At 39.5% G+C, this 24328-nt stretch overlaps 2 protein-coding genes across 6 annotated transcripts in view; one reads left to right on the top strand and one right to left on the bottom strand.

The window, feature by feature from the left end:
• asb3 (ankyrin repeat and SOCS box containing 3) overlaps positions 1-2619 on the bottom strand; it is a 23928-nt gene extending 21309 nt beyond the window's left edge. The window contains exon 1 of the mRNA XM_088323175.1: positions 2023-2619. The gene's annotated coding sequence lies outside the window, so the exon portion shown is untranslated. The remainder of the gene's footprint in view (positions 1-2022) is intronic.
• On the top strand, positions 2255-24328 carry c19h10orf88 (chromosome 19 C10orf88 homolog). 5 transcript variants are annotated; one of them, XM_088323177.1, is made up of 9 exons: positions 2255-2291; positions 2369-2478; positions 4873-5014; positions 6391-6597; positions 7601-7667; positions 8010-8216; positions 9580-9675; positions 10082-10266; positions 22934-24328. In XM_088323177.1, the coding sequence occupies exons 2-9, from the start codon at positions 2472-2474 to the stop codon at positions 23106-23108; spliced, it is 1086 nt and encodes a 361-aa protein (XP_088179303.1). In that variant the 5' UTR covers positions 2255-2291; positions 2369-2471; the 3' UTR covers positions 23109-24328. The 5 variants fall into 5 exon arrangements, with proteins under 5 accessions (XP_088179303.1, XP_088179302.1, XP_088179306.1 ...); XM_088323176.1 differs by having other exon boundaries at positions 2276-2300; XM_088323180.1 differs by adding an exon at positions 19742-19807 and having other exon boundaries at positions 2283-2478; positions 22934-23077.

Below are 24328 nucleotides of genomic sequence, written 5' to 3' on the forward strand. Positions count from 1 at the left end.
TCTGAAAGATATGAGGGGGCAAGTCCATGTATGATTTTGTATAATACTAAGAGAACCTTGAAATCACATCTTAGGCTAACAGGGAGCCAATGCAGGTTAGCCAAAATCGGCGTGATGTGATCGGACTTTTTTGTCCTAGTTAAAAGCCTCGCTGCAGCATTTTGTACCAGCTGAAGACTCTTGATTCTGGACTTCGGGAAACCGGTGAGTAGTGCATTACAGTAATCGAGACGGGAGGTAACTTATAACCTTTTATTCTTTGTTCCTTTATCTTCTTTGTTTTCTTTTATCCTCACTGTGAAATGTGAACCTGGAGTGCCACGCCCAATTTCGTTGTCACAATATGTTCAACCCATTTTGTAACAATGAAAATAAAGGTATATCCTATTCTATTCTACTCTATAAATGCAGATTATTAATCAACGTGTGCTTCAAGTGTTGAGCACCGTAGTTACACTCATGTAACCTACATCTGTCAAACGGGTAAAGCAATTCCAAAAGGGTGATTTTTAACCTACAAAGTACAACTGAATACAGTAATGGTGGTGCAATATTGAGCACAGAGTACAAGGTCATTGATTTTCTCCTCATATAGATATTCTCTCTATATATCCGCATCCAAGCCGAATTAACAACCATAAAATGAAAAATTTAAATCAGTTAGTCAGATTCTATGTGCATTTTTGTTTGTGTGTCACCAGTAACTCATGATACGCAGTGCAGTGTGAGGGGAGCGTGGCTTATAAAGAAACAAAAAGCTAACAGAAAACAAATAGGGAAAACATAAATACAGAATTCATGGTAAAAGTGTGCTAATTGTGGTCTTTTAATTTGTAAAATAATGTTTGCAATACATCATGCCTGGAGAAAAAGAACGAAAACAGTATTCAGAAATGGAGAAGGAAATATGTGGGTGGTTTGAAGCCAAAATGTAAATGGAGTGTCTCGGCTAAGTGTTTGCAAACTCTCAAAATTGCACAAACAAGCCAATGAATAGGAAGCATTTTACACATTTTATTTATTCTATTTTTATTTATTCTATTTTTATTCTTTTAATGGTGTGGCTATTACAAAACAGCTTTAGCTTCTATGCGAGTATATACAGTCGTTTATAACTAGATAGTTACTTTCAGAGTAACGTACAACTTTTTGGTGACAGTAATCATGCAAGCACTGGTTACTTCTATCTTTCTCTACGCTTGCAAGATATGGACTCTCATTGCAAAACTATAAAAGGAAAGTACAAGTTTTTTAAATGCATTATTACAGGAAACATCCAAGAACCAGCAGCACAGCCCATCAGACAACACCATCAGAGAAGACAAGTGACGTTACGAAGAACTGTTGTCAACTATGCGCAGATACAAACTGCAGTAGTACAATCACGTCACAAGATCATTAGGACTGACCAAGGTCATTCTCCAGGGCAGAATCCAAGGGGGTAGGAGTCGAGGAAGACCGAAAAAGAACTGGGCCAACAACATTAATGAATGGACTGACGCCAACTTTGCTACAACAGCGTTAGATCAGTCAGCATCAGAGAAAGAATAGAATAGAATATACCTTTATTGTCATTGTTACAAAATGGGTTGAACATATTGTGACAACGAAATTGGGCGTGGCACTCCAGTGTCACATTTATCATCTAAGTTACCTCCCGTCTCGATTACTGTAATGCACTACTCTCCGGTCTCCCGAAGTCCAGAATTGAAAAATAGTCAACATTGTGCAAAAAATAGTCAACATTGTGCAAAGTGAGCATAGGCATGAATACAATTTTACATCTGTAAGAGGTAAAAAAAGCTGTGCGGAGTTGCGTCCCCAGTAGTTCCCCGACAACCTATGCAGGCAGTCAAGAGATCACTGAACCGTAAATATTTGGGGTAACTGAATTACTTCATAAATGAAATAACTAGTAACTATTTACTTCCTCTCGGCAATGCACCAAACACGAATCCTCACACTGCACTTGTTACAGATTTGAGGGGAAAAAAAATCAAGCCGAATGCGACAGAAACTTACCAAGCCGGAGGAAGGTTAGAGGAGACTCGCAGTAACCGAATAAAGCTGTCGGTAGTCCAGAAATGATTTGACGAAAGGCTCGAATAACTGGCAAGTCGTTTACTATTCTTCCTGAATACTTTTGTATACTCAAGACGCATCCGTGAGATGTGTTGACACGCGACGTCAACAAATGCAGAAGCTATAACCTGCCATTACTATTATCAGTCGCGCTGTTAATACGTCATCAGAACTCGACAGAAGCTCAGCCTCATAGATGCAGTCCCATAGTAAGTGAGGTGTGATTCCTCCTACACTCTAAATATAATTTTGCGTGGTAAAAAGAAACATTTGTGTATTTTTTCAGTAATGAACCGGGAGTTCTGAGCCGGTTGAAGGCTAAATCTTCACAAGACATGCGAAGACGAAAAAGAACAAGACGCCGTCATTGACACTTTGAAACGGGAGGCATGGCAGGTAGGAAGAATGCAAATTGTTCACTGGTATATAAAAATAAAACATTGGATCATTCAAAGGCCAAACGTTTCTCGCCAATGTGAATGAACGTGGTTGATGCACGCTTTGCCATGCCGACGTTTTTTGCCTGCATTCTCCCCGCCGATGCCGACATAATTGTTTTTCTGTTGGTACCAACAACTTCATCAAACAGTTCTCATCACAGAACAAAAACGTATTTCGACATGATAAAAACATACAATGCACATACGTCATGAGACATAGCTTTCAAGGTTACGCTATGTTGTTTTTTTAAAAACATCAATTACACACTTTACCTTGTGTATTGTCTGTTCACGGACTTGCAACATCTTCGCAGGCCGGTCATCCTCTCAAGATATCTTCATTTTCCTTATGCTGAGGTGTTTACATTTTCCTTTGCCCCCCTTTAGGTTTCAGATTTTGAGATGGTGTAATGGAAGTCTGTAGTCTATACAACCGTTTGAACTTGTGATTTAGGACTATACAAATAAACATGACTTGACCTTCTTGTTATTCATAGCTGACATGCCAAATACACTGATTTTGTAACAGAATAACAGCAGGAGTTGATGAAGGATGGTAAATACGGTAAGCCTGAATGTTGTCATGTGGCAAGATCGCCTGATTTTATACACTAAGACTTTGGGTATAATCCACCTAAAAGATACCCTATTTGAAGATTGGTGTTAGAAAACCACCAGCAACATGCCTTTGGGAAAAAGTGGGCGTACGCTTTTGGCGGTATTTCCAAGTTGCATTGTGCATAAGTGAGCAACAACTAGTTTTATGTCTTTAAATATGAATGTTTGTCGATGACAAAGATGTGGTTGATTCAGCGGTATAAATGTCATGATTTATGTATAATATAATAACGACCACTCCCAAGGTTAAAACTTTGACCATATCCCTGAGCTGAAGGTAAATACACTCGTAGCCTACTCTGATGTGGTATTCAATCACATTTTTATGAAATAAACTCTTTACGCCTCCTGTTTTGAAACCTGCATTATTGATAAAAATTCTTCTAAAAATAATTTTCCAAGATTATACATGACTGCAAGTAGGAGACAAACTTCAAGTGGGATATTTGTTGCTATGTGGCACAAACAGGCTCACACATAATATTTCTTTAATGTATTTTTTAAATCATTAAACTTCACATAGGGAAAGACAATGGACTAAACAATTAGCTTTTTAGCTATTTATTTCAAGAAAAAAAAAATCATCTACAGTAATCCCTCGGTTATCGTAGTCAATAGGAACCAGAAGCCCTAGTGAAAATTGAAAATCCGCGAAGTAGCATTGCACCTTCATCAAAGCCCCCAGGGGTCAAACTTACCTGAAGAGGACATGCTTAAAGACTGAGAATATACGACCGTAACACAATAACAACTATACATCTGCAAATAATAACACAGAACACTGATTTGTAGTTGAATCCATGGTCCTAATTGTCACTATACAAAAGTACTAGAAAATTGGAGGGCTTTCCCTTTCAGTGCCATATAGCAATTTAGATAGCGGCTGGTTAGCTGCACGCCATGATCAGATAACTTCGGCTTGAGCCAGGTCACCGCGATGATAGGACATGATTAAAATACAAATACTGCATAGTGGTTTTCCAGGAGTTGTAGCTCTAGGTCATCAGTTTCATGGGTAATGGATTTGGCGCAGGTGAGATACAGGCTCGACAGGGGAAGCTTGTGAGAGTTATTACATAGCCTTGCCATAGAATTAGACAGGACTTGCAGTCTCACCGATGCATTCTCTCCCAACACCGCCTCAGTCGCTTCCCGGAACCGATAACGATCCGTGGAGCACCTCCTGGTGATAAGCATTTCTCTGCGCTCTCTGACTTTCTTCAGAGTCGGACTTAATTGATGAATATCTTTTCAATATATCCAGCTGCTAAAAGCTAGCTAGCACTGTTTGTTTTGGGTGCACCCATTGACTTGTGCGCCCGCCCTACTGTTTGACTGACAGCATACAGCAGCATATCACAGTTACACACACACACAGTCACGTCCATTCAACACACCAAGTCCTCCCCAACATACCCACATGATAGCATTTTCTGTGTGTTGTCTGCTCAGAACACACTGCACAATACGTTGATATCAATGACAATAAGGATGATTCAAAAGCAATGAACCAATGATAACCAAAGTGTGAAGTAGCAAGATGGTAGGGTTCACAGAAAAAAAATCCAAACTTTGGGCTTTCATTGCTTTCAGAGTGATAAAGGTTCCTGACCTCTGTTCTGAAGACTCTCCCATCAAATTTGTATTTAACGCCTTAGCACCCATGACTAACATTGTCCTTGTGTGGGCTGCAACTATTTTGAAATATGACGTGTTTCCTCTTTACTCAAAGTGGCTTGTGGGGCCATGGTGAACGTGAAGATAGGAGCAGCGTGGAGGTTTCGGAGCGAAGAGCGCATCCTGTATGAAGTAGTCCTTGCGGTTGACGCCACTGCTCCGGGTGATTGCAATGACAACGAAGAACATAAATTGAGGTAGAGACTCCAGTAAGCTACTGCTGTTTCCGGATTTTTTTCTATTTTCTTTTGTTTTTTGACTCGGTACCATAGACCTCAAAAGACATTTAGTTTCTACTATCAAAGAAAAAACCTTTTATTAGTGTTGGGATGTTTCTAGCTTTAATTTTGAAAAGCCTTAGGATTGAAACAAATTATTCTTTACTGCAATCAGTAAAATAATTTGCCTCTAGGTGTTGCTTGTGCTCCACCATAAATCTTTTTTTCTCTGAAGGATGCTAGAATTTCCTACATTGATAAATATTAAATTGTTATTACTTAGACAGGACTTTTTAGTTTCTGATATGAATTCAAATCCCAAGAAAATGGAATCAACGAACCAGGCCGATGGAAATAACACACACAATTTATCAACACAGAGAGTAAAGATAGGGGGGTGAGTTATGGGAGTTTTCGACCGCTGAAAGTGCCTAGCACAAAAAGAAAGTTTCCCGCTGTAATGCTCATCGATTTGGGGAAATTCCCTTGTACAGAAAAAAACACTCATTCCCAAGAACCAGGAAACTTGGATTTAATTCTAAAACAGTCATCTTAATGGGGTGTGGAGAGATTTGGTCACAACGTGTGGCCCATGTGCTGCGCCCAAGCACCCACAGCAAGCACCCACCATGCGGGGCAGTAGACACAACCTAGTAGGAAAGAGAACAAACTATCGTTCAGTTCCTCTTTATATATGGACCAGGGATGCTTGACCAGATCATGTCTGAATTCCATCGTTGTCATTTTTTCTAACAGAGTGAGGCATCTTAATTATTATGATTTCTGATCAGAGTTGCTCATGCAAAATAGCGCTTCTGTCTCGGCTGAATACGTCATATAAAACAACAACTTACAAGATTTGCAGAGCAGACCTTTTGTATCATGACAGTAGCTTGGTGATGCACAAACATTTAAAGAGGAAGTTGGACAGTTGAACGGAATGGAGTCTGGCTCGCCTCAGTTAGAATCAAGTGACATTCAAGCTAATACGGTTTAATGACAGGCATCGTACATTTTATACATGTTTATTTTGCCATAAAAGAGAGCTTGAAAGTTGGGCCAGACTGCTTCTCAATTATATTTGAAATGAGATGTATGCAGTCTGAAGAACAAATGTCAGTTGTAAAACGTTGTTTGTCCTTCTAAAGAAAACACATTAAAAGAAATATATTTCCCTCCCCAATCTTTTTCAATTACCGTTAGTTAACATTTTGGATAAGCGCCTGGGAGCCAATCGGCAACGCTAAAGAGCCACATGAGGCGCTTGAGCCGTCGGTTGCCAACCTCTGTGTTAGGGAGTTGTACAGCTTTACTTGTTTCCTGCCTTAACCAAGCATTTTGTTCCCATGCCCCAGCGGCAGCGGCGTTTTGTTGGAGCGAGCGGACGTAGATGGCGACGAGCCCTGCGTCCTGACCCTGAGCTGCGTTCCCTCCGGCCTGGCCGCCATCTCTAGCCTGACATTGATCAGCGAGGCCCGGACTATGGAGGTCTACCTGCCCACCGGGGAATACTGCGGAACGGGGCGGGGACAGAAGCAAGAACATGCCCTGCTCAATGACAGGTCTGTAAATTATTTCAATTAAAGTCATGTTTGTCTCAAAGGGCTGCACAGAACACAGATTATTGCTAACCACAGACTATTATTACACCATCCCCTGATATAAAACCTACATGAGGGCAAGGAAAAACTCAAATCCTATTTGCAGGGTTTGTACGGGTGCTTAAAATATCTGGAAACACATCAGTTTCAATGTTGTGTCATCGAGGTTTGAAAAGTGCTTGCATTATGGATGAATCGCTTGTAAATGCTTGAAATTGTTCCAATGTTTCTTGGCAGACCACGATAGACTACGCATTAAATGAAGAAAAATAAAGCATACTAGCTAATGAGAGAAAAAGATCTCTGCTGATGAAAGGTTGCATGGCACAGCAACTCACCCCCTGTGTACTGTGGGCTTAATGTTTGGTGTTAGGTTGGAAAGAGCGAAATTGAACGAATGTTTGGTGAAGGTGAGTGTGTTCTGGGCTCTAGCCACCCCCAATAGGGGATATGGCTTGGGTATATAGATATATAGTTATATTGGTAGCAGACCTGCCAGCAGAAGATACAGCAAGGGAGGAATCAAACCTAATTCCTGCCAATCAGCATAGAAAGTATTCAACTGTACCCCACTACGTCATGTTACAGAGATACTAAATAAACAAGGCCATAATGTAAAACTTTTTGAAACGGAGTAAGATGATGCACGGTTCTCTATGTAAAGATCACGTATACAGCATGCCTGGACCATAAAATAAAAAACGTTTTTCAAACACAAAAAAGAACCATTGATTATGATGAAATATTTTAACTGTAATCATGAAAATCCGGTGGCTCTTTGGAGACATCTTCAATCTTTATGTCCCGTGTCTGCTTTTTTAAAGCAAATATCAACAATATTTTAGACATGTTTATCAGCCTTTATATTGATGAAAAATTGTCTCATGTAATAGCACAAATTTTGTTCAAAAAATCAATTTCCTTGTGTTTTTTTTGTTTTCTTTTTTTTTTTTTTTTTTTTGAGGGGTAGGGGACCTTTCTACAGGAAGCAGCTGTGCCTGGACGACGCATCTTTGTCATGTGACGTGAAGGTAATAAAGCAGAAAAACTTGCTTTCTTTCAAAAAATCTCCCATGTGCCTAAATGTATAATTACAACAAAAAACTGTGGGTTACACGATGTTAGTAGAAAAATGTTATGGTGGTTGGAGCCAAGTGTGCCTCGGCCTGCGGCATATATCCGGTGCGGCTTATGGAAAGACAAATCGAGTTTCTTTCTTGAATTTGAGCAGGTTCCTTTTAGATGAACTCTGTAGCCTGTAATCAACAGTAAATGCTTTTTAAGGAAAATGGGAATACTGTAATATTCATTGTATTTTAAAGGAAATTTTTTAAAAGCACTCATTATTTGTTAAAAACCTGGTCTGCCCACAGCTACTCTCCCTGGCGGGTCGCAGCAGCGTGTTTTTGTGCGGCTTAATGGTGGCGCTTCGTCCCCTTCGACCCGGCCCGACTCAAGAAGGATGCACTTCCGCCGGTGCCATCGACATGGGCCAGGTCCACAGTCTGCTGGAGGAGATGGGTGGCAGGCTCTCGCCAGGGGCTCAGAATCTCATGGACATGGTTGTTCTCCAGCAGAAGGTGCATCGTCGTGCTCAACATCTACAATTTATTTATTAATTCTCAGTATTGGGCTGAAAAATAGTATGAGTTAAAGTTAGGAGTTACCTCATATAGACAGTAACTCAGTTACCCCACAAATTGCTGACACCAAAAAAATAGCGCAATGCTCCTAAAGTAACTATCTAGTTACAGATTACAGTTCATTCTCACTCAAATAATCCGTCACCCTAAAACTGCTTTGATATAGCCAAATAATAAAATAACATTTCAAAAAAACCTTTACTTCAACCTGTGGAAGTTATCTATCAAAAGCAGTTCTCTTTCTGTATCGTCAGAGTCATTATCAGGTCTCTGGAGTTTCCTTTAATCCTCAAGAAACAATGACAAGCAAATGCAACTTTCTGTTAAATGGCAACCACCAATGACCACAACATAAGTGTTGCAATCAGGCACTATTCTCTGCAGTGAAACCTTCACATTTCTTGACCTTTTCAATCTTGAGAGCTTTTGCTGAAGAACACCTAGCTAAAACACTCCATATCAGTTTTGTCTCTGGGTTTCAATTCACTCGAAAATCTCCTCCATTCCTGGGTACTGTTTAAGAAAGACGAAAATCCAGCATGTGTTGACTATTATTTCTCTGCTAATATTTGCCCCATTAATTTTGGGTTCCTTTATTGTTCTTTTATAAGCCACCAATGGAAACCACCCATGACCACAACACAAAAAAAAAACGTCTGTGTTGCAATCTGGCACTATTCTCCACAGTAAAACCTTTATATTTCTTGACCTTTGTATTCTTGAGAGCTTTTGCTAAAGAACACCTAGCTAAAACACTCTGTATCCATTTTGTCTCTGGGTTGAAAATCTCCTTCTCTATTCCTGGGTACTTTTTAAGAAAAATGAAAATCCAGCTCACGTTGACTGTAATTTCCTCATCACGTGCCGGCTACCATTCCCTACTGGTGACACACAACTACATCTGTCCATATAAGCTTAACCCATGATTTTTCTATTTTATAGTCGTAAATTCAACTTGGATGAGAGTACGGTAGGGAAAATAGCTCAATGACAAGAAATTCAGCAACCTCATACTCTGTGCTTCAGACAGCACCACCTGTATTCAGTTGTACTTTGTATGTAGATCTAAAGCTTTTAGAGGATGTTCTAATACATAATATTCAATTAATGGCAGAGTACCGCACCGTGTGGTAATGACAGTAGAGTTACACAATGTTATCAAAAATGCGCCTCAGTACTCATTACCGAGAAAAGTAAGTTCCTTTAGAACGCGTTGGTCCCAACACAGTTATTTTTATAATATAGCAGCTATACTGCTTGTACGCTGCTGTTCGAATAAAACTTGTTTCTTCCCTGACAGAACCAGAGCAGTTTCCTGCCCCTCCTCATGAACAAGGGCCTTTTGTCCGCTTTTGCCCCGCCCTCGAGTTCGGAGACAGCCACCACTGTCGCACAGGTATAATGGTGGCATGAATGTTCAAAATGTGAGATCACACCTAAATGTGAACTTACATGACATAAATTGTTTGGTAAAAACTCGTTTTAATAGCTCCTTCCCCTTCTGTCATTGTTTGCATGCTATCCTCATTATATTTTGAAAACCACTAAATGGTGGTTTTAGTTCAACCATACACTGTTTTAATATTTTGGTGATTTTGTCAAAGATCAGATCATATTTGATGGTGATTTTTTGCAGAAATGTTAGAATTTACAAAAGGTTTAGATTAATTTTCATTCCATTTTAGAATACCTATTTAGTGATAAAGCTCTGATATAATTTAATGTAAAGAAACCACTTCTTTTTAGGCAATAACCTTCAGTAAAATGCGTATTTATTTTTGATTCACTATTTCCTGCGTCAGCATTCTGTGGACTCGGCCCGGCCCGTCCTCGGAACCGCACCAAATGGCCTGGCACCAAATGGCCGGCTAGCTGAAATAATAGGGCGATTCGTCTCGGGCAAGCAGGAAGGCGAGGTTCTCTGTCAGGATCTTTTTACTCAGCTCACTCAACTTCAAGTGAACGAGAACAACCAGAACATGCACAGGTTTGACAGTTTTTTCTCTTCTTTTCCTTTTTTAATGGTTCCAATTAAAATATTTGGGAAAAAAAAAGTACAAATTAAACAACGCTTTGCAATTTAAAAGCCAAAATCCACATATGACTGTTAATGTGTTGACCCATTCATTGCACTATCCTGACTGTCAGTCTTAAACACGTCCAGTCAAGCAGTCCCAATTACTTTTCTAGCTAGAGATAGATAGATAGATACTTTATTCATCCCCGCAGGGAAATTCACATATCTAGCAGCATCCCTGAGCTGAGAACAATACAATAATAAAGCAAAAAGAATACAATATACAAATACCCAGTGTGACGTGCAAATGCCCACTGTAGCGTGTTGTATAGAATATCTAAATAGTGCTACACAGAATACATATTGCAATAAAATTCGGTTATATGCAATGTAGGGGGTGTGGTTTAATGTGGGTTTTTACTCTGCCGGCTAGAGCCTCATGGCATGAGGAAGAAAAGATCTCTTCAGTCTGTCCGTAGTACAAGACAGTGACAGCAGTCTGTCGCTGAAACTGCTCTTCTGTCTGGAGATAATGCTGTGTAGTAGATGCGATGGATTGTCCATGATTGACCGCAGCTTTTCCAGTGCCCGTCTCTCAGCTACTGTTGTCAGGCTGTCCAGCTCTGTGCCCACAATAGAGCTCGCTTTCCTCGCCAGTTTATTGAGACGAGAGGCATCCTTCTTCTTGACGCTGCCTCCCCAACACGCTGTCGCATAGAAGAGGGCGCTTGCCACAGAGGTTGATGGATGGGTCTGAATCAGGTCTTTTTCCTGTGAGGGCCACATAATTTTCTTTTCAGTGATGAGGGGCCAGGGTCTGTTTCTAACAGGAGTGCCTGAATATAAAACCGTTGTTTGCCAGAAAGCTACAAACAAATAACCATTCTGAACTTTTCACAAAAGAAAAGTCAGAAATAAATAATACCACTATTAATGAAATAAATAATAACCAAATAACACTCTGTGAGTTCTTCACAGAAAAAAATTCAATTGAATATAAGCTTTCTGTTGTGCCATGCACAGTCTAAAACAGGTCCAAGTTCAGTTTACTTGTACTGGACCACAAGTGGTATAGATGACTTGAGAAAAGGCAGTTGATTTAATTTCATTATTGCACTATTTTTAGTCACAGTACCAGTGGCAAAATGTAATTTTGTTGTGCGGATCACATTTTACAATGACAACAAATTCTATTCTTATTTTCTATTTTTAGGATTGTATCGTTTCCATTTTAAGGATTGTATGTGACAAATCTATCCTTATTGTAAAATGTGAAATGCACTACAAAATTTGTCCCGCAACCAAAGATACTGTGATGATGAGAAAAAATCCAATGCATTTTTGGATGTCATCACATCAATCTAGTAGTTCAGTGGTTAGATTTTGGCGTTCTCGACTCGGGTACAAATCCCTTTTTGTGGCTGGGCATCCTTTTGACAATTTACACCAATTAACCCATTTAGCCCAAGCGCACACCTAGGATTTTCCAACTCTAGGCCCTGGAGCGCTTCGCCGCATTTCTACCATTTAGAGTGGAAGTGCGACTAGATTGCTCAGGAGGTAGAGCGCTCGACCTGGGATCAAGAGGTCGCAGGTTCGATTCCCACCTCCTACCTGTTTTATGTCGAAGTGTCCTTGGGCAAGACACTGAGTCCCTAATGCCCCCGATAGCAGGTAGTTGGCAGACGCTGCTATGGGTTGGTTAGTTTGTAAAAGGGAAAAGTGTGAAGCACATTGTAAAGTGCATTGGGAGGTCTTCATTGACTTGAAAAGCGCTATATAAATGCAGGCCATTTACATTGTGTAGAACTTCCTCAATTGGTTATGGAAAGTATTTTTATGGGAAATTAGCGCGACCCTTTAAAAGGATAAACATTTAAAGAGCGGAACTAAGAAGTGATTTTTTTTCTGTTGTTTTTGTCAAGACACCTCTTTTAGACCAGGGGTGTCAAGGTCAAAGAGATTGAAGGGTGAAATTAATAAAAATGGAACTTCAAACTAAAGGCTGGACTGTTGGAAAATTGAAAGAAAGTTAAAATTACGCATACAGTCTAGTGAACCTCATTAAACTTACTGAAAAGCAAAAAAACATCCATCCATCCATCCATTATCTGCACCGCTTATCCTCAGTACGGTCGCAGGTGTGTTGGAGCCCATCCCAGCTATCTTCGGGCAGTGTGCAGGGGACACCCTATAAAACCTATTCCAGATAAATAAAGAAATATATTCTTATGGCTCTGTTGGTAATCTTTGATTTTCAACAGACATACAATTAAAATTCCCTTGACATAAAAATCCCCATTACATGAACATTAAATGAAAGTAGATGCTATTATTGACCCACCAAGAGCAGGCTAAAAAAATAAGTAATATTCCATCATTCACTAAACCACAATATAATACAGTGCATGGGAAGTAATATTCAGCTAAAATAAATACACAAAGCAAGGCAGCTTGGCAGCGCAGTGGTTAGCGCTTGTGCGGCACAGTTCATGTCATGGGAACCTGTCGTGGGTTCAAATCCAGCTCCAGACTTCCTGTGCGGAGTTTGTATGTTCTCCCCGTGCTTGCGTGGGTTTCCTCCGGGCACACCGGTTTCCTCCCACATTCCAAAAACATGCATTTCAGGTGAATTGGCCGGTCCAAATTGTCCCTAGGTGTGAATGAGCGAATGAGTTGTCTGTCCCTGTGTGCCCTGCGACTGGCTGGCAACCAGTTCAGGGTGTCCCCTGCCCACTGCCTGGAGATGGCTGGGATGGGCTCCAGCCCCCCGCGACCCTAATGAGGATAAGCGGTACGGCTAATGAGATGAGATAAATACACAAAGCTTTTTTTGTGTATGAAACAATTATAAACAAGATCATCTCAGGGGTCAAAGAAAACCTTCTTGAGGGCCTGATGAGGTCCGCGGGCCTTGACTTTGACATTTGTGTTTCAGACAATGAAATGAATGTCAAATATTGACTGCTTTAAAATGCCCTGGAGAAAGAATGTTTACCATTTGATTTCAGAGGTTATATTGGCACAACTTGAAGGTAATACACCTGTACTTTTCTTATTGACGTTTTTTTTTTAACTTTTTTACTGAAAAACTTTAGTCGCACTTGATTTGGAAATCACAATTGACGCTCGGACCACAAAAACGAACGTCAGATCATAGAAGATGTGGTTGCAACAGGGACCAATAGCTCTTTATGAGTTCAGGCTGGTGCATTATTATGTATTTTACCTAACCTCCAAACTTTGCACAAGGAATAAAACATGTAAAAACTATAAACAGGGATGTGATTTTTCCGCTAATTCGCGGAATTCCGCTTTTTTTATCTCCAAAAATAAAATTTTAAAATTTCCGGTGTTTTAATTGGTAAAAAAAAACGATTTCGTCTCGACAGCATGCCATTTGAGTGTTTCCGTAACTGAAATGAAACGTACTTGCGATTGGTTGAAGTCTCGTGTTGACCAATAAACGCGCTTGTTATAGGAGTGTGCCGTTGTTCATTTCTCACACGTTTTTGCCGGGTGTTTAAAGAAAGATGTCCGTGATCGAACGCAAAGATGCTCCGCGAGCTAAAGAAATTGATAAGATTGTAAAAAACAAGTTTCGATGGGACTGGTTGGAGAAGGAATTATCTACGAATGTTGGAAAGAAGACTGTGACGAATTTGTTCAATGACTTTATTCGGAAGATCGATCGTGCCGGGAAAGCACTTTGCATTTGGTGTCATGATACCATCGACTATGGTGGGAGAGGTTTCAAAGCTCTTGAAAGTCACGCAAAGAGCAAAAAACACGTGAAAGAACTCCAGTCAAGAACGACAAATTATTCCATCGCTGGAAGTTTCGGTGCCCAAACGAAAACTCCAAAACTTTACGGCCTCCATCCCTTATTGACTTCACAATCGGAAGCGGTAATAAAGAGACGTGATCCACCCCAACAACCTGTACCAGTTGCTGATAGAGTCGTGAATTTTGAGGTAGGTGGTAAACTTTTCAAATTTATTTGACAGTTTTCCCATTTTTTTCGAAAATATTATAACGTAATAAAAATGGCCATAAATATTTAACAATTACAATAATAGATTTTCATGTGTACATTACACCAACACTTTACTGTAGGGCCTATACTTATTGTACTTTTTACTGCCCTGGTCCTACCTGGTTTCCCCCCCCCCCCCCCCCAGCTAGCAATCACCCCCCCCCCCCCCCCCGCTAATTTTCAGATAATTTCACTTTGGTCAAATCACATCCCTGTATAAAGAGCAGGGGTCCCAAAATTGATTTACCTGGGGCCCGCCGGAGCTAGGGCTTTATTGTGGGTTGGGCCAAATAAGGTTTTCCACCAAAAAGTTTGAATAAAAAGATTCTTCTCTTATCATTTTTTTTCCTACACAAAAGAAGATCTAAAAATGAAAGTAAAAAAACGTTAAGAAATAATATGAAAATAACAATATAAATCAGTAACAAATTAATCCAGAATCATTTGGGCTGCAGTGTGTATTATTTAGTGGCTCCTAGTGGTACAAATGTCATTCATTAATAAAAGAATATTGATTTGAATACTTAGCAAAAAATACATGACCTTAAATTGATGTGAGTCTTTTTTTAAATACTCGTCGGGTGAGGAATTTTTATATATATTTTTTTTAAAAAGGTGAGCCTCACCTAGAGGGAGATCACATACTGTCTGCTATCTTGCTGCTACAGGTAACAAAAAAACTGACAAAAGGCTTAGCAAAAAAAATAAATAGAAAACTTGTGCTTTATGGTCACTTTAAGTCTTTGTGGTTTTCATTCTTATTTGAGATTTTAGCACTTTTCTTTTAGTTGATAGAATACTACAGCATTTAGTGATCAAATAATCCACTCTGTCCATTTGATTTTCTTTCCTATTGAGGCAGGGGCCTTAAACTACAGTAAAACTTGGTTAATCTGGATTCAAATGGACTGGGAAAATTATCCGGATTATCCGAGTACCCAGATTAGCCGATTCATCCATCCATTATCTGCACTGCTTATCCTCAGTAGGGTCGCGGGAGTGCTGGAGCTCATCCCAGCTATCTCTGGGCTCATCCCAGCCAATTAACCTGACACGCATGTTTTTGGAATGTGGGAGGAAACCAGAGTGCCCGGAGGAAACCCACGCAAGCACGGGGAGAACATGCAAACTCCACACAGGAAGGTTCGATCTCATGAACTGTGCCGCACATGCCCTAACCACTGCGCCTCCATGCTGCCCCCTCAGAATAATGTTTAGTAGAAAATACATAAATAACTCACCTGGTTTTAATTGAAAATGAATTCACACATTTATATTCACACAAATAAAATGAGAATTGTAGTGTGTAAGAACAGGAGTCTGAGGCGGAGTAATAAATGTCTGAGCAAACGGGAGCTTTATTGACATAGCTCTTCATAACAGGGCACAACTGCAATAGCACGTTGCTACCCCTTTAACCGTAAGAAAGGACAGCGGACAACTTCCTAACCTGTCCCACTGGAACTCTCTACTCTCTACTGGGTGAATTATGTAAACCCACTACAGAATATTAATGAAACAAACATACTGCGTTTTTCAGAATATCTGACAATGTTTGAGGTTTCATGTAAAAATAAACCGCAATATCCTTCTTCTTCATGCCGGCCTAATCGTTACAGTATCTTATGATCAATGTTCCCTCAAATTTTCCACGGGTTTGAGCGTTCACACAAAGTCGGTGAGCAACGCTTGAAACAACAGTGAGCAACCATAATCCCAAGTGTGGCAAGATAATTAATTATCAAACATGTCCAAAACTTGACATCAAGTTACATTTTGCTGAGTTTCCGGCAATGCAAAATTATTTTTCTCTTTTGAATGAATTGACTCATGTACTATTGCAAAGGTTGTACGGCCTACAAACGTCGTTTGTTTTTACAACAATTCTTTCCCTAGATTTCCATTTCTTTTTTTTCCTGGTATCTTTTGTCGCATAATACTAACATTTTTGAGGGCTTATTTAGTCGGTTGTAAGATACAGAACTGTACTTAATCACATTTTTTAGTGGAAGTACAATGTTGGCAACAAGATTCGCTTGATATAATTGTAAATTATTTGAATGCAACACAAACTTTTTCTTTTTTTTTTGTGTTTTTTTCTACTTTTTTTTTAAATTCCTTTAAAAAAAATCTCATTGTGTTTATTTTTTCCAAGCTGTAACTTTTTTCTTTTTGTTCTCTCTTCACTTTTTTCCTACATTTCTTTCTTTTCTTTTTTTCTAGCTTTTTTCTAAATTTTTCCTTCTTTTTTTCTCTTCCTTTTGTTTCTTTTTTTCCTCAGCTTTTCACTTCTTTTTCATTTTGGTATTTTTTTCTTTTTTGTTCTATTCCCCCCTTCTTTTAAGTCATTTTGTGCATAATTTTACATAATATTTGGTCATGTTGGGATTAAAGAAGCAAAAACAACCTGAAGAACCGTTTAGGACCCAAAAAGCCAAAAATGTAAGCTACTAAATGTTTTACAAATTATGTTTCAATGTGCTTTTAGTGAGCCGAGCTGAAGAAGCCGGTTCTCGACAAACTCTACTAACTTCACTCAACTTCGTTCTACTTAGACTCGACTTCAAAATACCGCATTTATGACACAACGTCAGGGGAACCCGTGTATTTTTACCTTCATGCACTGTAACTTTGACTTAAGTCGCTTCTTAATTAATAATTTTGAGCCCTCTTTTTTGTGCGCTGGCTAGATTTTCTTGTGCGCTGAGAATGTGCGAGCAGTGCGCTATTGCGCACGCGCGCAGCTTAGAGGGTACACTGCTTATGATCTTTCATTTTTCTTCTACTGTCCGGTCCTCTCGACTCTTGTTCTTTACTGAAGCATGATGTGACACTCTTGCGTAGTTTACTTCAGTGTCGTTTGCACGAATAGATCACAACTCTAATCGAAGCGCAATGAGATAGCGTCAGTCTGTGATAACAAGAAAGTTGACCCACAAAGACGCATAGAGAAATTAATTTGTCTATGGACTAAAGGATGGCATACACTTTCCAGGAAAGTTGCCTCATACAGCCTCATCTGGGAAGATGACGTCAAAGACGGCATGTCCTGAATAGACATGGCAAAATGCGTAGGAATGGATAGAAATAATTAGGATTTTGATCCGGAAATTTAATGCAGAATAGCTGTAGATCCGGATTATGAAATCTGGAATATGAATAGATTGTTCGTAAGAAATACATTAAAAAATCATCCGGGCCAAACTTTTTATCCAGATTTCGCGAATTTCCGCATAAACCAAATCCGGATTAACAGAGTTTTACTGTATCATCTAAAGGGCTGCAAATGGCCCCCGGGTCGCGAGTTTGAGGCCACTGATATCCATTATCCCTCATTTTTTGCTGTGGTTGCATTACAAAAAGAACCCGTAATAGTCATAATCCGCGACGTAGAAACCTTTATTTATTTATAAAATACTTCATTATACATTGAAACCAAATAACAAACCCTATTTAGCTATTTAAACAAATAAAACTGCTGCATTTAAAAAACGTCTATTTTTTGTTTTTTGCAAATAACCTTGCACTGTCAAATTCTAATTTTAAAAGTAATTTTGCTGCTATGCTGTATTATACTAAAAGGCATGATTTAATTCATGACATTCCTTTTTTTACTTTAGATGATATTTTGTCGCCATCACGTGGTCGTTGTGGAAAACTGCTTATAACTTCCTTTAGCGTCATACTTTGTTGGCGATAAAAGCATCTTCCTCTGCAGGTGTTTTTGTCGGTCCAGACCATTCTCGTGACATGAAGGCTTTTAGAGAAACTTAAAATTGAAAAAGATTTGGCGTCTGTAATGTGGTTTCATCAAACTGATTTACATATGTTTGCAATGTAGACCGCAACCTTTTGATGCACAGGCCGACTCAAAGAGAAAGGGGGTGCTGTTTAGCCAATCAGAATGCAGAACACAAAGGCACAATAAAAATCAGTGAAGAAGCGAAACCATGAAAAGTAAACCGCGATACAGGAAGGGATGATTCTACAATCATTCAAACAATATATAAAAAGAAAAATAATGTGCAATGCCGGTATTATTTACACATTATTTTTCTTTGTTTTGTTGGATTTCTTTGTGTTCGGTCTGTTGCAGTTGAAAACAAATATGTGATAGGTTTTTGATTAGCTTAGCTTTTTGTGAAAGCCAAAAATGTCAGCTACTAAATGTTTTACAAATTATGTTTCAATGTGCTTTATAGGCTGAGATGACTATGACTTATTATCCGTTGACAATATAGTTGAAACACCAAGAAAGTTAATTTCTTTAGTGGGAAGGTTCAAAGACATTCTTCGGCCTGAGAAAAATATAGTGGCAGGCGTGGTCGTCTTTAGTGGTTTAAACAAGCCTGAGAAATTCCAGCTCTCCATCATTTTTTATTCTGCGATGTTTTCTGTTAATTCAAGCAATACATACAGATCATGTAGACCAGGGTTGTCCAAAGTCTGGCCTGGGGGCTAGTTACGGCCTATGATCCCTTTTTTACTGTCATAAAATTAATATGTTGCACCGCAATATTGGTGATCGCAGTACGAAATACACATCAACAAAAAAAAAAAATCATCTCTTCACCAGGTGATGGCAATAGCCCTTTGGTCACCTTGTCCTTGGCTTTCTGTGAGAATTTTACCCCACCCCATTTCTGAAATGGCGACTGTTAATAGAAAAAGGAAGGTCGACTCTGAGGGCAGCAGCTTCCAGGACAAATGAAAATTGGAGGGTTCTTTTTTTTTTAAACAACTTCGTCTAACAAATTTTCCAGGAGAGGCACTGCTAGATGAAACGTGCTGACTACAAAAAGCTAACTTCAAACAAACGCTGTGAAAAGGTGAAGCAACTGGAAGCTGTTTTAACGGCTTTTTCACGAAACCTTGCGAGTTAAATGAAAATGCTATGAAGGCGAGCTATAAGGTTGCGACGCAACAAGATTGTCAAGCACTGCAAACATTTCACGGAGGGTGAATTTATTAAAGACTGAAGAGTCACCCCTGACACATTTTCAGCTAACCAAATCCGGTCCGCTTTCTGAAAAGTTTGGACTTTTCTAATAAGTCTTAATTGACAGATGATTGAAAAAACAATGAACGTTCCCAAAGGGCAAAGAGAGGCAGTGGAGCTAACCCCACCTAGAACCATATGCGTACGCCCATGCTCGTGGCCATAGCTGCCGAAACGCCAACCCTCTCCTGAACAATGGCGGACAAAAGATTTCCTTGTGGTCATAGTCCCACAGACCATGCATTCATGTTGGCCGAGTCAGCTGAGCATTATAGCACTCCAATGGGAGCAGAGGCACAATAGGAGCAGACATACAAAATCCGGCGAAGTACAGTATCAAAACTTTTTTCTGTTTTTAATTTATCTTAAAATCCTTTGGTGACAAGTCTGTTCTCTGTTTATACATCCAGCTCCTGGGTTTTGGCCAATAAAAGTAGTGCTTTACCAACATCTTGGTGCTGAAGAACTATGTTCAAGTGAGTTGAAATGAAGAATCCTTGTAGTTGATTAACTTATGGTATTATTACACCTTTTTTAGTGTTTTTTTTTGTGGTGGTTTGCAGCAGGTTTTAATTTCTAACGCTATAGTATTTGCACCTTGCCAAAGACATGACCACCAGTCTTATTTGTGATTACCAGGTAGCTAGTTAATGCCTTATTAATTTATCCCTCTGTATTGCTTAAGTTTGTTTGTATGGGGTCGTTCGTCTGTTCAACTTGGGGACCAGTGCAGCATTTATCTAGAAGCAACACTGTCCTATCCTGGATTTTGTTGCGCCAGTTTTTTTTCTGTCTGCGTTTCATTTTGCCCCTTTCAACTATGCATGGGAAAATAATCTTGGGCTGTCCTGACAATCTTGCCACGTGACCATGCCATTACACTTGTACGTCAGGTCAATGTGCTTTTTGACGTTTTATTTGTCATATGATCTTTTTAGCTGATGCCAAGAAGTTTTCTGTATCGCACCTCCATGGCCTGAATTTTCCGTTTTTCTGTGGGAGTCCATAAATTACAAGCATAAAGGAAGATCGAAGTAACCATTGCTTGCATGAGTCTTGTGATGATATATTAGAGGGTGTTGGGCATTACTTTTGTTTTTTTTTGTGTGCTGATTTCCATCCCATACTGGGTTGATGCTTTGTCCAGGCGATTGATAAGATCTCTGATATTCTGTTCTTCCATGCTGGTACAACAATATGATCTGCAAAACTGAGATTAGTGACGGTGTAGCCCCAACTGTTCTTTCATGTCAGTCCACAGCTTTGGTCACGGGTCTCTTTAAGTTGGATACAGAAGACTGCCTCGTCTCACACTTACTGTGGTTTGAAACCACTCCCCATATATTGGCACTGAACTGCTGGTATTGGTGTACAGCGAGCGATTTAGTCCATGCAAATGGAAACTGTCAGATCATGTTGCTTAGTTTGTTAAGATGTTTTTAGTTAATTCACCTCCAGGAATCTACAGGTACCAACTTTGCCATGACCCATACTCAGGCCAGGAATGGTCAACAGTGAAAAGAGCATTTCAGATCGCGCCCTCAGTGGTGCTGTTTTTTCTCCCAGCCCAAGCATTTATTACAAAAAAGGGATTATTATTATTTTCAATTGATTAACTGAATAATTATTAGGCAGAATAATATATCTATGTCCATTTGACTGTGATTACATGTCTCAGGTTTCATGATCACAGTAGACGAAGTGAGATACATTTAAAGTTTAGTAGACACTTAAAATAAGGAAATAAGACATTAATGCATTTTGCTAGGAGAGAGAAGCCAAATCTCCCAAAAGGGATTGCACCCTGTTCTCAAAGCCCTTCCCTGCGCCCTTTTTATTTTATGTCCTAGGTTACTTAAACAGATCTGCCCTGAAGGGTGTGAAATTTAGAAGAACCACCAGATGATTGACTGGTAGTTATAATGATGTAAACAGTTTATAATAGTCAAAACTACGTACAACAATGCATAATAATACTCAAAATAAGGAACTTGCATCCTATAAAATCTCCTTTGCACTGGTCCAGAGTTATAAACACAATACACTCATCAAAGTTACTGTTGCAAGTGAAACACTGCAGGAGTTTGCAAGGGAGGTCCATTCGGGAAATTTGAAGAGCAAAACATTGGAGGCTTTTTTTCTTGTCAGCAATTTCTTAGTAGCCTGTTGTGATTTGTGTATTGTCACCTGTACTGGTGACAAGTGTATTTTCTTGAATCCATGCGTGTGTTTTAAATGCTCATTTTAATGCACATCTGTTTGTTCTTTTTTCCGCATTTGTGCCGGCCAAGTTCAAACACTTTTGGAGGAACATCAACTCTTACATCTGCTTCAAGTGTTCCCGCTTTCATTTTCTCTTTTTTTCATGCCTGAGGTTTTGTTGCACATCTTAGTGTACCACAGCGGGAAGAAAATCTTGGACTCGTTTTGAAAAAAAAAAAAAAAAAAAAACTTTTTGTGGCTGTTAACAGCAAGACTTTTGCCATGGTCAAGACTGACGGTCAGTGTGGTTTCCTGTTGTTTTATTTATGTTTGTTTTTTTTCAAGTTTGGTTTTCAAAGCCAGAGACAAAAAAAACATCCAAAAATATTGTTTCAATTCAGCAACTGGACAAAATAAGCATTTTTTCCCAAATACCAGCATGTTTGCTTAGCATCCCAGTTTGGCAACAATGCAAGGGAAAGGATGACCTGACTCATAATAAAACCACAACTAAAGACGAGGGTTTGGTTGATCAATCCAATTATCTGAGTGAGTACTTGGATCACATTGACACTTATTGTCTTGGGACCGATGCCATCTTCCCATTTTAACTATCTCTATAGTAATGTTATTCATGGCTGGTAAGGTAGTGGGTGGGCAGGCATGACTGCCTTATGTGGCTTCGTGCTGTCGGCTGGTGACATTTTTAACATAGCAATCTCGTCTATGCTTGCCTCCTGGTTTGCTAGTTTAAGATCAGGTAATTGTGTAATTTTGTAACTGTAATCCTGTGCAGTCCTTTGAGACATTTTTGTGATTAAGGGCTATATAAATAAATTTGACTTGACTTGACTTGACTTGACCCTCCAAGGTTGCAGTGGAGTGCTATGAGAGGATACTTTTATTTGGCCCTTTACCCTGTCTCTCTTTGCCTGTCTCTGCATCAGTGTTATTTTTTGGAGTCACTTGAGGGCCTGCTACACTTTGTGTCTACACCTTATACTCAATGAACTGAGTGGAGGCTAAACATAAACAAAACACTCTGCCACTGAGAACGCCACTGCCCCAGAGTGTAGTGGAGGTCCAATTGCCATTTATTCTGGGAAAGTCAAACAAAGTTCCCTGAAATCAAACGCATGCGCGCCATTTGACACAGCCTTTTTGAGATCTGTTTTTTTTTTCTTTTTAGATCTTTAGTTTTGATTTTGTTACAGTTGTATTCTCTCAATTTAAAGGACGTCACCTCGAGATAATTTAATCTTTGGGGGCTTTAATGAAGGTGCGATGCTACTTGGCGGATTTTCACTTGTCACTTGGGTTCTTGTCCGCATTGACTGCGATAACCGAGGCATTACTGTACACCCATTTTCTTACCCTAGATTGTTTTCAATGTCCCCCAGGGCGGCGGAAACGTCATTGGAGCGCCGCTTAGAGGAAATGGAGCGCCATTTGAAGGAGCACGTGGACCGTCGCCTCAACGCACTGGAGCACAAACTGGACCAGGTGCTTTTTGCTGTCATCCAGCAGGGGGCACCTAACGCCCCACCTCCCAAAGCCGAAGACCAAGAGTCCTAGCGTCCCGCAGAGACGACGCCAAACTTTTGCACTAACTCTAGTAACAATATGAAACTCATTACCTTGACTTACTAGACATTTTTCGATTGCAGCAAGCAGGGAATGCTTGAGTACGAAATGAGCACTCCTTTATAGAGATAACTTGCATATTAGAGGTAGGACCGGGCTTAAAAAATTAAAGCCTGCACCGAGCCTGCTGGTTTTAAAGCCTGATCCAGCCCGAGCCCGACCAATTAACTTAATTTGAGGGCCCAAGCCCGAAGCAAACGCAAATTTCATATTCGATTTGTGAATGCGTGGTAGGAGGTGGGAGGATTTTAGCCGATTGTTTAAATTTAGGGTTGGTTTTGAGCTAGGCTCGGGCTTAGAATTTTACCTCCTATGCATATGCACATCAATTATGCATATTGACAACGGGGAAAACATTGATCACCAGGCATGCCTACAGTTAACCATTTGTACTCAGTGTTGGGAATAACGTGTTACAAAGGAACGTGTTCCTGCAACACAATTAATATTCTTGGTATCGAGTACTGTAACGCGTTATCAACAAAATGTTGTAACTCTACTGTCATTACTACATGGTGCGTCACTCCCCTATTTCATAAATACAAATCATTAAGGTATAGGGTCCTTCTTGTTGATGGGTACTTTTTCTTCATTTACGTTGTCACATACATCCCTCGGTAGAGTAGGGCAACTCCAGGAGAGTATATTGATCAACGAAAATACCTTCAAGATACAATTTAGTACAGGGGTACGAAAATACCTTCAAGATACAATTCAGTACAGGGGTCACCATCTCATTCACAGGTTACAAAACAAGAACCTTACCCCCTTGTCAGTAAATTTCACTTTTTTTTTTTAATTTTGCGGAATTTTTCATTCCAATTTACAACTCAATTATACTTACAATACAAAAAAAACTCACCCATTGTCAGATAATGTTGCTCATCATTTTTCTCATTTTATATTTCTAATAGTCTGTAGTTTGCAATAATCTGTGGTCTGTGCAGCCCTTTGAGACTCCTTGTGAATAAGGGCTATATAAATAAACATGACTTGACTTGACTTGAATTTATGACAACATTACACGCTCATAGAAAAACAATCATATTGTTACTCCATTGTCAGTTCATGTTGCTTATTATTATTATTTTTATTTTACAATATTTTCACTGAAATTCATAACAATGGCAATAAATATATTTTCTTTTTTA

Source organism: Urocampus carinirostris, chromosome 19 (genome assembly GCF_059441175.1).
Source record: "Urocampus carinirostris isolate Australia breed hairy pipefish chromosome 19, RoL_Ucar_1.0, whole genome shotgun sequence".
Classification (NCBI taxonomy): domain Eukaryota; kingdom Metazoa; phylum Chordata; class Actinopteri; order Syngnathiformes; family Syngnathidae; genus Urocampus; species Urocampus carinirostris.

Excerpts from the sequence above, each read along its gene's own strand:
- c19h10orf88 (XM_088323177.1), top strand. Across the intron at positions 5,015-6,390 it reads AACGAAGAACATAAATTGAG|CGGCAGCGGCGTTTTGTTGG; the intron begins GTAGAGACTCCA and ends CCCATGCCCCAG. Across the intron at positions 6,598-7,600 it reads CATGCCCTGCTCAATGACAG|GGGTAGGGGACCTTTCTACA; the intron begins GTCTGTAAATTA and ends TTTTTTTTTGAG.